The sequence below is a fragment of the Uloborus diversus genome, chromosome 9 (genome assembly GCF_026930045.1).
Source record: "Uloborus diversus isolate 005 chromosome 9, Udiv.v.3.1, whole genome shotgun sequence".
In the NCBI taxonomy this organism is placed as follows: domain Eukaryota; kingdom Metazoa; phylum Arthropoda; class Arachnida; order Araneae; family Uloboridae; genus Uloborus; species Uloborus diversus.
The window spans coordinates 87,720,158-87,735,372 of NC_072739.1; the positions used below are offsets into that span (position 1 = coordinate 87,720,158).

Here is a 15,215-nt window from a genome sequence, read left to right on the forward strand (position 1 = left end):
ATGCTGTTAGAGCTTGAATATACAGGGTATAAGGTAAAAGACAACCCCATCTTTGCAAGGCTTAAAAGAAGAGAAAAAAAAAAATGTATTTCTGTTGTTCACTGGTAATCAAAAGTGCCAGTTCAAAATGTTTAACCGATGTTTCTTACATGAGAGGGTTTTTGATTAGATAATTCATTTGTATGTACTGTAGATTTAGTTGCCACAGTTAGAAGGAAAATCGAGTGATTTCACTGTTTCCTGGAAGGCTCATAATCAACACTTGTTGACTTATTACTGTGTTAAATTTAAACTATCAACTGCCATTTTTTTATTCTTTCTGCTGATCAACAATGTTGCTTTTTTTTAACCTTTAAGAGTTCTGCAAATTTGAGAATACAGTCGGACCTCGATTTAACGAACGTCTGTTTAAGGAATTTCGCGATTTAGCAAATTTTTATTTTATCCCCGACTAAAATGAAGGCAAAATCCCTGTTTAATGAATAATAAACCCCAATCTAACAAAATTATTTGAACAACCGAAAAAATTCTTTTTTGTTGATTTGAGTTAGGAAATATTGGATTGTTTTCCAAATGATGAATCCATAGTGTCTGAAGCAGAAAAAAAAACTTTATTGGAATCTGCAATTTTTGAAGGGCAAGGGGGCAATCAATGAATAGCGATCCTGATGCAATAATGAAACTCCCATTAAAGCTGTTACTTTTTCAAATGCTTTACATGGCTGGACACTAAAAACATATCTCATGCTTCATGCAGCAGGCTGTAGATGACACAGTATTTTCTTCTCTCCATAAATCGAAAGAGAACTATTTCGAGTCAAGTATCATCAAAATCCATTACTCAGTACTTTAAAATTTCAAATTAAACAGTGTGTAATAATTCGTGGAATGCTGAACAAAAAGTGTAAAGCTTCTTCTTTTGGATATTTTCACACCCCGATATTACGAGTAACCTCGATTTAACGTATAAATGTTTCGCTCCAGATGAGTTCGCTCAATCAGAGTCCGACTGTATATGTTCATCCTGTGTTTTAAATTGATTAACATTATTTTACACATCTATATACATATCCTTATTAATAATATTTCATGGTTTAACACAATATTTTTTTGTTTCACAAAGGGCAAAATATTAAGTGTTTTTATAATATGATAGAAATAGGGTATATACAGTGATTGACAACTGTACCATGTTTCAACTATTTATAAAGGTCAAAAACTCAAACTTTTATTACATTATTTTTTCCCCTTCATTAATTTTATTTATTATCTTTTCTTTTTGATTAGTTCATTTGATAATCTACAGGAGCCATACGGGTAATTTCTTAACCATTTGTGCAGAAAAGAAATTCTGGTGTCCATACCAGTACACAGGGGCGGATACAGACTACGATTTTAGGGGGGTCACGAGTCATGCTAAAGAATGCCAGAAAACAAATAGATTGGATCGCAATGCACTACTTCATCTCGCAGAAACAAAGCGACAGGCCACAAGTATCAAATTATTAAAAAGTTAACAACAGCAAATGTTGCACTAACTATGCATCAGTGGCGGCGATTTGGGGGGCTTAACCCCCTTTTATGGTTGATTTATTCATTTTATTTTCCAATTTAGAAACCGAAAGTAGAAGTTACAAAAAAAATGAGAAATGTCAAAATTTTCGAACATAATTATTTGTTTTAATTTGTACATCTGTCTGTGAAACATTATTTAGCAGAAGCAGTAACTTTTAGTTTGTTCTTTTAGTTATTCATTGTTAAGATATTAGTATATCAATAGTTTTACTTAATGAAATTATTACCAAGTATTTGTAACGTCTCAAAATCTCTTTGGGGTAAATAATATAAGTCTAATTCATGTCTAAGTTTCTTCGGGAAGAGTTATTTTGTACATAATTCATCAAAATCTTAAGAAAATACGTGAGTTATGTTGTTAGATTTACATCAATTTCCACTTATCTCCTCTCAAAACCAGCCTTAACTAAATGTTGTACTTTTTTTTTTTTTCATTTTTTGATGCCGCTGAAAATTTTATGGCTTTTAGTTATCATTCCCCTCCCCCCACTTATAAGTCCCATTCGCCGCCACTGCTGTACATTATATTTGTGTAAGAGATTTATTAAATGTATAAAACACATACACATTTTTATTTTTGACCTAACCCAACTCATAAAATATTTTTCCTATTTTTGCTGATTCACAGGTTGAGAAACATTGTTCAGATTGTACATGCGTTTTAACTGAAAAGCATGAGGCGTGGGAAAAGACAAGATTGCAATAAAAATTGGTTTTTATTTCACTATACTTAGCAAGTTTTGCATTCTGAACTGTCCCCCCCCCCCCACCTCCTTGAGGAGAAAAGTCTGGAAATGAGCTTAAAGTTTAATTGCATATTTTTAAATACTTGTTCTAAAAGCACTTAATTTTCAAGAGCTTTTAATTTCCTCAAGACCGTTGTAATCTCGTAGTTTTGAACCTCGTGAAATATTTTGACTTTACACTGGAAAACATTTAACACAAAACTGGAGGTTCCAAAAAAAGTTTTATGTTAAATTAGTTTCGTGTTAAAAAATTTGTATTAAAGTGCACAGGGTACTGTCCGGACCACTATATCACTTCGTATTAACCGATTTTTCATGAAAAGCGTTTTTGTGTTAAACGTATTTCACTGTATTAAATAATCATCTCTTGTTTTTGTTCATATCAAACTTGTGAATTTTTCTGCTCACAAAATCATTTATCTCTTCATAAGTGCTTTTACAGTTATTATTCTCTAGTTATATGTATGTATTTTTACTCTTAGTTATATATAACCATACGTATATGCATTGTTATCATTACTTGTTTTAAAGTTTATATGAGCTATTATTTTACATTGTAGATTCGGATATATGAAAATTAAATTTGTATTGAATTGTTTGAAAAACAAAAACAAATTGAAATTACTACATGAATTTTTCTCGAACTTATATGCATACTTCTATAAATGCATTAAATAAATTCTGCAGATACTCTGTATATAAAAATTTGAGGAATTAATTCTGTACACAGCATTGCAACTACATTGAGAGGTAAATATTTGCAAGCTAACTACTTAGTGGATTTTTTTTTTTCTGTGCAAATATTTGAGTACATTTAAAGCTTATTTATATTTCATATTACTTTTCAGTTCCATGTTTATAAACTGTAAGCAATAAAATTTATTTTTTGTTTGCTTTATATTTCTTTTGTTTTCACTTTTTAAATGCAATCATTAATTTGTTTTCAAAAGCAATTTATTTTATTCAAAATGATTTGACAAAATATGACATCATGAAATTTTTGTGACATAATAAAACTGTTAAAGCAATCTATACAGCTTTTTGAATGTTATTAAATTCCTAAAATTAGTTTCTTCAAAATATGATTGATGCAGAGAACTGATGCATTACACCTTCATGGTGACATTTGCATCAACAAGCACAACGACAATCACAAGATGGAGTACGCTTCTTTCTTTTACCTAATGGAAGAAAATTTGTTTAGGTATTTCATACACTTAAATTCATGTTATTTGTCATATCGCATCCTGACAAGGAAAGTGACACAACTCAAAAGAACAGCAATAGAGAAAATCAAGGTCTTACCCTGGTAGTTTTAAGTATTTTAGTCTCAAATATTACAATATACACGAAAAAAGAAGATGTGATGTTTACTGTTTAGTTTTGGTTGTCTAAATTAGTAATGCATACTTTGAAATGCAAATTTTAAATTTTTTCTTCTATCAAGGTCTTACCCTGGTAGTTTTAAGTATTTTAGTCTCAAATATTACAATATACACGAAAAAAGAAGATGTGATGTTTACTGTTTAGTTTTGGTTGTCTAAATTAGTAATGCATACTTTGAAATGCAAATTTTAAATTTTTTCTTCTAAATTATGAAACTTTAACGATGTGTCATTCATGGGCATCCATATACAAAATTGCAAGGGGGGGGGGGGCTCAGATATTTTAGCCATGGTTTAGCAGGATATTTTCCCCATGGAAACCGATTTTAGGACAGATTAGAGTCATTAAAATTTGACATTTTTAATAACTTATTTATTAATTGCTTGAGAAGAAATGTTTTTACATTTTTGCGAAGAAAAAAGTACTAAAAGCGAGGAAGTTATAGTTTCTAGGGGGGGGGGGACTCATGCCCCCCTTGCCTCCCTATATGGGCGCCCTTGGTGTCATTATTGATTATATCGTTTTTACGCCACCATGCACCAGTTAAGTAAGCTAAATTTGTGCCAATTTTATGGCAAGAAAGAGCATTATATTTTGATTATTAATCAATAGTTAGCACATTTTTCCAAAACTTTGAGTTGTGTCACTTTCTTTGCTGGGGCGTGATATATGAATTGCAGAATGATTAAATTCATTCACAACAAAAGATGTTCAAAGGTACAATAATTTCTTCAGTTAAAATCCTGAATCCAAGAATATATAAATTTCCATACTGGTTTAAAATTAGAAATCATATCAATCATTCTTTTACAACTATTCATTCAGCTTATGAAATCAAAAATAATTCAATGTTTGAGTAGTTTGTGAAAAACACTATTTAAGCTTAAAATTTTCTGTGATTTAATGATAGCAAATATCTAAGGCCATGGCCCAATAAAATGGTTCCAGAAAACTTCTTCATTTGGAAAAAATAAACGTTAAAAAAATTTTGGAACTCTTTAAAAATGATTATTGTCTCATGATACATTAAGAGTGCACGCATAATATTAAATGTATTCTTCAAATATTTCAGAGAATTAAATTTGGTTATTTTTTGCATTTAGTTAACCATCAAAAACTCAAGAACAATAACGGTAATGTGATATAGCTCAATTCAATGGAGCTACATCACATTGGTTTGCTGTTACACCAAAATGTTTACTACTTTGTGGACAGATTTCTGTCATGAATAAACTTTGGACAAAATCTGACTTATTGTTGTTACTCCAAGTACATATCGTCGCCTCACAGCAACAGTAAGATGTCTAATCCTGGAAATAACACTAAGATATCTGGCTGTTGCTCTGAGGTGACAATATATAATAGGATTAAAAAATAACAGATAGAAGAACATTACCTGCATTAGAGCTGCATGATATTACTGTCTGTTCTCCTTTCACTTGAAGTCCATCTTTTCCCTACAAGAAAAGTTATAGCATAATTTAATTTTTTATATGATTTTAATGCTCTTAATCGCATTTCAGTTGATAACTAGTCAACTCTCAATAACTCAAGGTCCCAAAGGAGCGAGCACAGCCTTCTTAAGAGTTTGGTATACAATGAAAACTAGGAGATTATGGAATATTGGAGTGATAAAACTCTGAATTATTGCGAGTTGACTGTATGAATATTTATAAGTCCTTTTAATATTCTTTTTCTCAGTTTTGAAAATAAACTTAAAAATCATTTTTTGCTACCTTTTTCTTTTCTCATTATATAAAATTCAATAAGATAGGCAGCATATTATTTATCGGTAAAAAATAAATCATTTAGAAGAGTCAAGTATTGGAATTTTTCATCTGTTCTTCAGTTTCCAACTGAATCAAAATCGATCAGGGCTTCAAAATTAAAGCTTGTCTTACATCATTTACTCATTAAACTTTTTGTCAACCTTTTTCAAATCAACAAGCATTATTATTTTTTTAAAAAATATTTTATTTGCTATTTTTTTTTAATTTGACATCGCAGAAATATTTAACTGTAGTTGCAAATGACTATAATTTTTGTGCAAAATTCTGAAGCAACCCAGGCACAAATCCCAACGTCGAATTTCTGTACTCAGGTGTTATATTTCATTCGATTTCGAAAGAAAAATATTATGGCTTCACTCCCCAACCAACACTTTCACCACAGTATTTCTGCTGCTAACGCCTGTTGAACTGTCATCACGTTGAAGCAAGTATAACTTTAAAAAATAAATAAATAAATAAAATAAAAAGGACTTACAGTCAACTGCATCTATATTGATACAAAACAGCTAAAAAGCTTCTGTCAAAAAACATCAAAATGCATCGGCATTCTTTTGTTGTAAAAGACGGGCAGCTTGCATTTCATAATTAAGCTTGTTATTTGTTGGTGACAAGCCATTGCAGGGGGGAGGGGGGGGGGGTAAAATACATGTGAAAGAAAAAGTTTCTCCTAGATAACAGGACACCCCTCTATAGTTTTAGACTTGTGGATAGTAATGTACTGGAAGAATTTTAGCTTCCTATTTAAACTGAAAGAGGGGGCTCAACCCCCTCCCCCAAACTTCATACGTACGGGGAGGGGGGTTAAAAATATACGTTAAACTGAAAAATAATGCTACATACTATGATATACACTATTAAATATGCATGTACATTGCGGTAAAATATTTATTTACAAAAAAAAAAAAAACAGCTAGAGAAATTGAACATTTCTAAATTTTTGCCATTTTTTATGCTACAGCTAATGTTAAATTAAGGGGTCATTGAGCACACTCTTCAAATTTGAGTAAGAAGCTAAAACTTTTACAGCACAATACTATTAGTAAGTCTAAAAAAAAAGGGTGTGTCCTGGACCCTAGCTGAAAAAAGTTTTTTGAACCACCCGTGGGAGGGGGTTGGGACCGTTAGAAAGTTGGCTTTTCCAAAGTGTAAAAGCAATATTTTTTTTCCAACTAATTTTCACTAAACTAAACATAAGTGGTAATCTTTTGCTAGCTAACTACAACTAGCGCTCTAAAAAAATCAGTCCATTGCCAAAAATGAAAGGAGTAAAATTTCTACGAAATGAAAACTTTAAGATGTAAGGGGTATCCACTCCACGTTTGGTGCTCAAAAATTGCTTCGACTATTTAACTTTTATGAACCAAAAGACAGTTCTCTGTTACTTTTGACTTATGAAATTTTAAATGAAAATCTGCTTTTAAGTGCTTCTTTTCAAAATTCACTATTTGTGAAAGTGCCATTTCAAAATCTAACGTGGTATGTTTCATTTCAAAATCAGGGAATGAAAAGTTGATTACATAGTTTTGTAGCCATGGACATTCTTGAACCTTTGAAAAACGTAACATTGAAACATTTTTTTCACTTAATTATGTTTATTAACACAACTATGTTCTTATCATAGAGTAAGGAAACTCTGGTTCTTATCCCCAAATTCATATGTAGTTACTCTCCAGCTCATGGGGCTTGTGAAGGTCTCCCTAAAGTTGCAAGACTAAAAGACACCAAAAAGTTATTCAAAAGTAGTCAGTGAGTCGAAAATACATCAAAGCTAAAACAGATCAAATAGTTACATAATCTTCTGACGCATCAAAATTTTATATATTTAACGGCCGAGGGGTTTTTTTTTTTTTTTTTTGGAATTTTTTTCATTTTAATGCAACTATTAGTCTCATTTAATGGATGCTTTATTTAAAAATTAAACATTAAATTTTAAACTTCAGCAACATTGTTTGTGGTAACGTTTGACGAGTCACTAAGCGCTTGGTTTTTACCAGTTTAGCGAAAAATATTGAAAATATGCCTTAACAAACCTATAACAAAAAAGTTACCATCCTTATTCAAGCTTTTTTCAGCTTTCACGGCGGTTTGAATTTGTACTCTTATAGAGTACAAATTCTTTTCCCCTGAAATTTATCCTTTCTCCTTAATGCAATAATATTTGCAAAATCATAACTTCGAGAAGATTTATATGATAAGATACATTAAGAATTTGAGTTAAAGTTTTTTTTTAAATAGCTATTTTTTACTGAAATATATGAAGGTTTTTATTTTCATCAAAATTTTTCCTTTTATGAACATTTAAGGACTTTAAGTGAAGAAAATCTGTATTTCCTTTTTCTGAGTTACCAGAATTTTAAGCAGGGGGAGGGGAGGGGGTCGGGAAGTGATGCAAATTTTATGCTATCCTGTTGTTAATCTGTAGGGGTATGACGATTTGAAGATTTTATTGAGAGAGACGCGATGGCGTTAAACTTTTAAATTTAATAAAAACATCTTCAAACCTTCCATGAAAATTCTATTTACACTTTTTAGCATGTTTTATTTGGAACAAAAGGGTTTTACCCCCAAGGTTTTATATATGTTTATGATTTACTGATTTCCGAACTTAACTTACTTTCGATGGCTTGGCATCCAACATTTGTTCTCTTCTTTCAACCAGACAATCTAATTGCTTTTTCCCTTTATGCTTCTAGAAAATATAAAATACATTAGAGTAAATTTGAACATAAAATATCAGCGTTATGCTCATGAAACTGTGTTTCTGATATTTAAAAATTTTACTTTTCAACTTTTGAAATTAAATTGAAGGGCTCGGGGCAGAAATGTGACAAGCTACAAGGGGTGACTTTTCGATAAAAATTTTTGTTTCTCATAACTAAAATTGAAATTAACATGACAATGGACTATGTCATTTGGAGAAAAACATACCTGGTTTTAGTATTGCAGAATATAGAGTGCATGATACCTTTGAAAAAATCTACAAATAATCATTTTTAGTTGGAAATTGGCCTACTGCAAAATTCATATCATGTGGCATATCACATTCTTGCCCGAGAACATGCTCCCCCCCTCCCCTCGCAAACACAATGTGCAGCAAAAAAACTCTTAAATGCTTCTGAGGCTATTCCAGCTGATTCTTCTGCAAATTGACCCCCTGAATCCGAATATGATCTCCGTTTTCCTCCTATGAGTACCGATTTTTTGTAGAAAAGCACCCCCCCCCCCCTTTTTTTAATTGGGTGGGGGGCCCCAAGTTTTCTTTTTTGCTACATATGCACAAGGTTTTGAACTTTGCACATCTCTAGTCAATCAGAATAATATTTACGATTATTGTAATGCTCTTTTCTCCCTCCAAATTAAAACAAATGGCTCTGAATCAGAGGAGGGAGGGAGAGGTTCTAAAAAAGGGGTGCGTGATTGGGGGACAGGTGGTCATATTTGGAAACAAGGGGTCATTTTACATAAGAATCAACCAAAAGAATATCTTTTTGATTGAAGACCTGCGATTCAACTCGAATGCAACGTGTGACATTCACAAAATAGTTTTTTTTTTAAATTTTTTCACATCGCGATTTTTTTTTTTTTTTTTTTTTTTTGGACATGGGAGTCATAGAAGCGAATCTTATACTCTCATTCTGCAACGAAATTTTTTTTACAAACATCATTTTAAAAAAATGCAGAGTAAAAAGATCGTTTTTCGTGATTTTTCTAATATTTGGCAGGGGGGGGGGGGTATACCCCCAAGTCCCCCTTTTTGCGAGCGGTGTCCATGATCTTGAACTTTGAACCTCTCTTGCCCTCCAAAACTATGTTAGCAGTTAATATAAAGCTTCTTTAACCTCCAAAAAAAAAAAAAAAAACCAACTCTGAAACTAAGGAAAGTTGAAAAAACCTTGGGGGGGGGGGGGCTTTAAAAAATTGGCACGTATAGGGGGAAACGGAAGTCATATTTGGATTCAGGGGGTCATTTTACATAAGAATCAGCTGACGAAATATCAGAAGCATTTTGAGTTTTTTTTTTTTTATTTTGCCGCACAGTGTCATTAGCACGCTAAAATGCAGTTGATTACGTGTAATCTGAATTACGTGTAATTTGGATTTTGAAAGAGGGGAAAATTTTATCTGTTTGCATTGCCGCATCCACGTAAAACCGAAACTCATCAGCCTAAAATAAAAGAAAGGTGTAAAATCTTAAACCGCGTATAATCGAAAAAGGGTCTACCTGTAAACGAATTCTGTAAAAGATGTTTCTTTACTAGCGCTGTGTTGATGCAGGAAAAGCAACCTGTTCCTGCTGCATTGCTTTGCATAGCTCACGGCATATGCGGCACAAAAGTTGTCCCCGATATTAAGGAAAAGCAAATATTGTATGTGTCATGTGTGGGAGAGACATTAGGTCTTTGAACATTTTTTTTAATGCAGAATACTAGTGGTATTATAGCTAAATATACTACTTACTTGATCGCCTCAGAACAACATTAGAATATCTTAGTGTTATTCCTGGGATTAGATGTCTTAGTGTTGCTCTGAGGCGACGATATACCGAAAAACGTGCTCTTAACATTTGATAAAACGTTACCATCGTCTTGATATTTAAAGCTATGACGATCACCTATTAGATTGTTAATCGGTAAAAATAGAACCACGCGTTAAACTTTAAGAATTATTGATTTGAAACAGGAATTTAATGCTTTTTCTTGCCATAATCCCAGAATACTGACAAAATTTAGTTTACGTAACTGGTGCATGGTGGTATGAATAATATTACTATAATAGAATATCTTTAAAATTCTCAATTTAGAATAAAATTTATAAAATCATGCACAACTAATTTAGACGACGAAAACCATCCAGTAATCATAAATATCATAAACTTTTTCATTATACTGTAGTATTTGCGCACAAATCAATTAAAGTTAGTATTTAGTGCCATTATTGTAGCTGATGAGTGAAATGTGCAATTTCTTTCTTTCCTTCCTTTTTTTTTTTTGAAATTTAATTTATTTTTGAGCAATCACGATTGCTTATTGTTCTCACTTGACTGTTTTTGGCGTGCTATCATTTTATTTTCCCACTGCCACCCTCCGCACCATCACCGTCGACCGGCTCCTCACGATGCTGCTCCTATAGCGAAAGCCTTCTCCGGGTTGCATCCATGTCCTACACACACGCGCATACATACACAACTACACACACACACACGCACGCACACACACATAAACACATACACACACATACATCTACACATACACACACATACATCTACACACACATACACAAACACATATACACACAAACATACAGACACCTACACATACACACACACACACAAAAACATACACACACATACACCTACACACACATACACAAACACATATACACACAAACATACAGACACCTACACATACACACACACACACTCATTCATACACACAACTACCCACACACTTATGCCAGCACACAGACACAAACACACATGCCTTCACACACATACACATACCCCCTTACACACAAACACACATACCCCCACAACCAAATACACACGTCTACATACACACACTCGTGATTGCGAAAACCATAATTTTAATTCAAGATGTCAAAATTCAAATTAATTTTTTTTAATTTTTTATCCCGTTTTTGAGCAATTACGAACTGCTTACTATCCTCACTTGAACAAAGCTGATATTGCTCTGATTTTTCAGATTACCATGACGACGATTGTTTTTAATATCGATATAGAGAGCAAACTTTTCGTCGTCATACTTATAAATCGTCTGCGACTTGATTTTAGTCATTTTTTTTTCCTGTGCTTAACTCAAGCTGATATTAATTTTGAAAAAAAAAGTTTTTTGTGTAGAATTACGTTTTTTCAAGAAAAACATCAACATAGATGAACTTAAAAAGCAAAACTTCATCTAAATACAAATTTTCCAGATTACTAACTCCCATCATTAAAGATTGATAAGAAAGAATAACAGATTTTTTAAAAAAATACTAAGCACTTTTCATAATGCACGCCAAAGGACAAAATAACTTTTCTTTGTCAGAAAGGACAATTTAAGTATTCCTATAGTTTTCAAAAATTCCAAGAAAATTACATCACAAACGAAGAAAAGTGCGGCTCAAGTCATGAAGAGAATTTCTTATCTATAGCTTTCAGTCATAACTTTGAGTGTTGAAAAATGCATATTTTTCTTATTGGGAACGTTTGGTTTGAAATGACTAGAACCGCGCTTTTCTCTGTTTGCGGTACCATTTTCTTGAAATTTTTGATCTATGCCTCGTATTACCTATCCTAGAAAATCACCGGTCATAATAGACGGGTGCAAATTTCTTGGCCATTTCCATTCCATTTGTAGAAACGAGAAACCCAATGACTAGGGTCCTATCGCAACTCATGATTGCGAAAAACATCATTTGAATTCAAGTCTTAAAAATTCAAATGAATGAAGGATGCTGGATGGTTTTTCTTTTTTCTGCCATTTGTTCTGTTTTGTAATTCACGGAAGTTCTTTTTTCATTCAACCCCTCACAAAAACACCGAAATTTTGCACTGTCTCAGCCTCAAACTGCTTGAAAAAAATAAAATAAATAGATAAAAAGATTAGTTAAAAATTATTTTATTTTTCAGTCAATTAAAATCAGATTTTCTGTTCCATTTGTCCTTCCGTCCGAGACCACTTTCAAGTCTGCGCTCTATTTCACCTTTACTCCTTTGCGAACAAGTGAAAGCTGCCACGCTGCGTGAACTTGCGCCATTTCGTCACGCATCTTGGAATCGCCTCTGTTTTCTTTTAGAAAAGCTCCTGTATCGTCGTCAATTACTGTGTGATTACCTATCATTGATAATTTCTTCCTCTCCCCAGAAAAGTTCTTCCGCTTTCACGTCAATTTATTCAGCGAAGTTGATTGTCAAATGCTTCCCAGTTAATTATGGGGAATAAATGAAGTTTGAAATCTATCAGGGCTCGATTACTGTAAAAGCACTTATTTTCGCGAGTCGTAATTTTCGCGAAAATGAAGCGAATTTTCGCGAATATTGGTGAGCTCATCCACAAAAAAAAAAAAAAAAAAAAAAATCACAAGGCTGAAATTTTCACGATTACGACGGGCCCACGAATCGCTTTTGCAGTAGCCTCCGTAGCTCATTTCAGGGACACCCACTTTTTATTTGAAAATTTTTCTAAAAATTCTCAGCACATCGAAACACAGCTCACTTATGCTACAACTAATGTTTCCAAAAGTGGTTCTGCATAATTCAGATCAAAGTTAACTGAAAGAAAAGTTCATCAAAATTCAGAAAAAGTAATGTGTGTGGGTTGCCCCCATCGTCTCCACTTCCGACCTCTCACACATATAGTAATTTTTTACATTACATATGAGGCAGTGAGAAGCAAAGGGATGTAGGTGGACATTTTTAAGTTCGGGGCAAAACGCGTTTAAAGATAAGGTCCTATGTAGGCTTTCATTGATTTTTTTTCTAAATTATGCACCTACCAGTGCTCCTAGTACTCTCTCTTGCCCTAAAGAAAGAGGAGAGGTTCACCAACCATTTGTACCAAAATTTTTAATATTGCCAGTTGCATCCCTTTGCTTCTCAATGCCTCATATGTTTGCGCAGCAATTCTCAGCGAGTAAGGGTGGTTAATGGTTGAACCTGTTTTATCACTTGACAAAATTAAATAGATTTTATAAAAGTAGAAAAGTAGATTGTACAGTTGGGCAAATCCCACCAGTGGAAGCAAGGAGTAACTTTATAAAAATTTTCGAGGAGGTCAAGTGATTTTTGAAACTCGTCTAAATCTTGACCACGGAGAGTTGGCGGGCGAACTGGAAGTAAACCATTTCATTTCGTAATAGGCAGGATCAACGAGGATGTGCAAGAAGTCAAGTTTTTACTGCTCGCCCGTTCTCGCTGATCTTACCTATTACAAAATGAAGTGTTCTGTTTCCGCTTTCAGTTCAACCTCCGCCGTCTCTCCGTGGCACATCTATAACAGCCAACGAGTTGCATGATAAGAATGCTATCAAGTAAAATACGGTTGGGTCATGCTCGTATTTTGGTTGATTTCACGGAAAAGCCACAAAAGTCACCCTACAGAGAAGAGATCCAAAATAAATTGCCTTGGAACCGATAGCGAAGAACATCCCACTGGAATTTTGTTGGCTCCATGGTTATCTATAACCATCATGCATATGACCAGAAATGGGAAATGAAGTGGTCTATAGGACCAGAGATGACAAACGTTAAGCCAAACTCTCGTTTCACAAGAGATTCAGTCTTTAAGCAGCTCCAAATGCAACGGAGTCTGACCGGGCTCACTGACCACATTATTTTGTCGCACCATTAATACCGGATGAAATTCTTTCCAATCTCTCTAAAACTAGAATATTTATTTCAAATCGTAATAGTGTAGCATAATGTGCTCCCAAGTTCGTTCGTAAATATTCGTTGCGTTTGAGCTTGGAGCTTTGACAAGGCCAGTCAGTGTTGGAACACGCACATGGTCAAATCATGCCAGCTTCATAATGTACGAAGCAGTTATCCTACCTGATGAGTAGGACAATCCCTAAAAATGTCCATAAATGTTGGGAAAATGAGTTTCTCGGAGTATTCCAGTGTTCATTTTCCCATTTTTTCTCAGACATATCTTTCCCTCCATGACGAGACTTGTTCTGGAACACTGTAACTAATTATTTCCGAGAAGGCAACTCATCCGAAACGTGGCTCAACTCCATCGCAGACATTCCAGAGGTACAAAGCAGTTGCCCTTTTCAGGCTCTTGACAGAACTTGATTGTCTCGCAAAACACCTTCACAGAATAAATATGTACACGCGATTGCCCAAAATACATGCTCTGCAATCAGGAAAAAGACAAGGACTCAGGCCATCTTTCTGTTTGCCCTGCACTTGTCTCCTAGACTGTGCACGGCCGTTACTGGTAGGCCAGGGCGATAATGAGATAAACAAATTATTTTGTAACAATTCTTTGTTTTGTTCCAAGTTTGTTCTATTTCCAAGTTTGTGGTCTTATTTTGTCTTAATTGTTGCCTGCCATTGAGAGGAAAAATCCACATAGTCCATGGAGTTTGTGACAAAAATACCCAAAACATTTCACTTCCGGATACTAGTCTGAAATTTTGCACAATGCTTATGTACATATCTAAGAACAAAAATCCGCCGGGAGGCATTTGATCAGATGTCATGAGCCCCTTGTGATGACGTCATCAAAATGGCCGCCTTTTTAAGAAAAGGACGTTCGTTTAACGACTTAGAACTCTATTATGGATCTTAATATTGTGATATTAAAGTATATCATTCAAAAGCTCTTTAAAAGAGCTGTTTAATAGTGATTGAATTTTTTTCCTATCGCATATAGTTTAAGAGTTATTACAATTAATGTCATCAAAATGGCTGCCTGGAAAGGTAAGTACGTACGTTTAACTGCTTAGAACTACATTACAGATCTTTATATTGTAGTATTAATGTGTATCATCTGAAAGAACTTTAAAAGAGCTATTTAACAGAGACTGATTTTTCTTCCGAAGACAAGTAGTTTTAGGGTTATTAAACTTTTCGTCATCAAAATGGCTGTCGTGAAAAGGTGAAAAGTTTTGTTTAACTGCTCAAAACGCCATTAGAAATCATTCTTCCTTAAAAAATAGGTGCACTAAATAAAAGCTCTAAAATAAACTAGAAAAATATGCATTCGTCCCC

General features: G+C 33.6%; 1 protein-coding gene across 1 annotated transcript in view; it reads right to left on the reverse strand.

Annotated features, from left to right (window-relative positions):
- Positions 1-116: 116 nt before the first annotated feature.
- The window catches only part of LOC129229214 (uncharacterized), a 52,561-nt gene continuing 37,462 nt past the window's right edge, over positions 117-15,215 (reverse strand). Inside the window, exons 4-6 of the mRNA XM_054863475.1 lie at positions 8,112-8,186; positions 5,104-5,164; positions 117-3,502 (exon numbers count right to left, since the gene is read on the reverse strand). Coding sequence (XP_054719450.1) covers positions 3,453-3,502; positions 5,104-5,164; positions 8,112-8,186 — 186 coding nt within the window. The 3' untranslated portion in view covers positions 117-3,452. The remainder of the gene's footprint in view (positions 3,503-5,103; positions 5,165-8,111; positions 8,187-15,215) is intronic.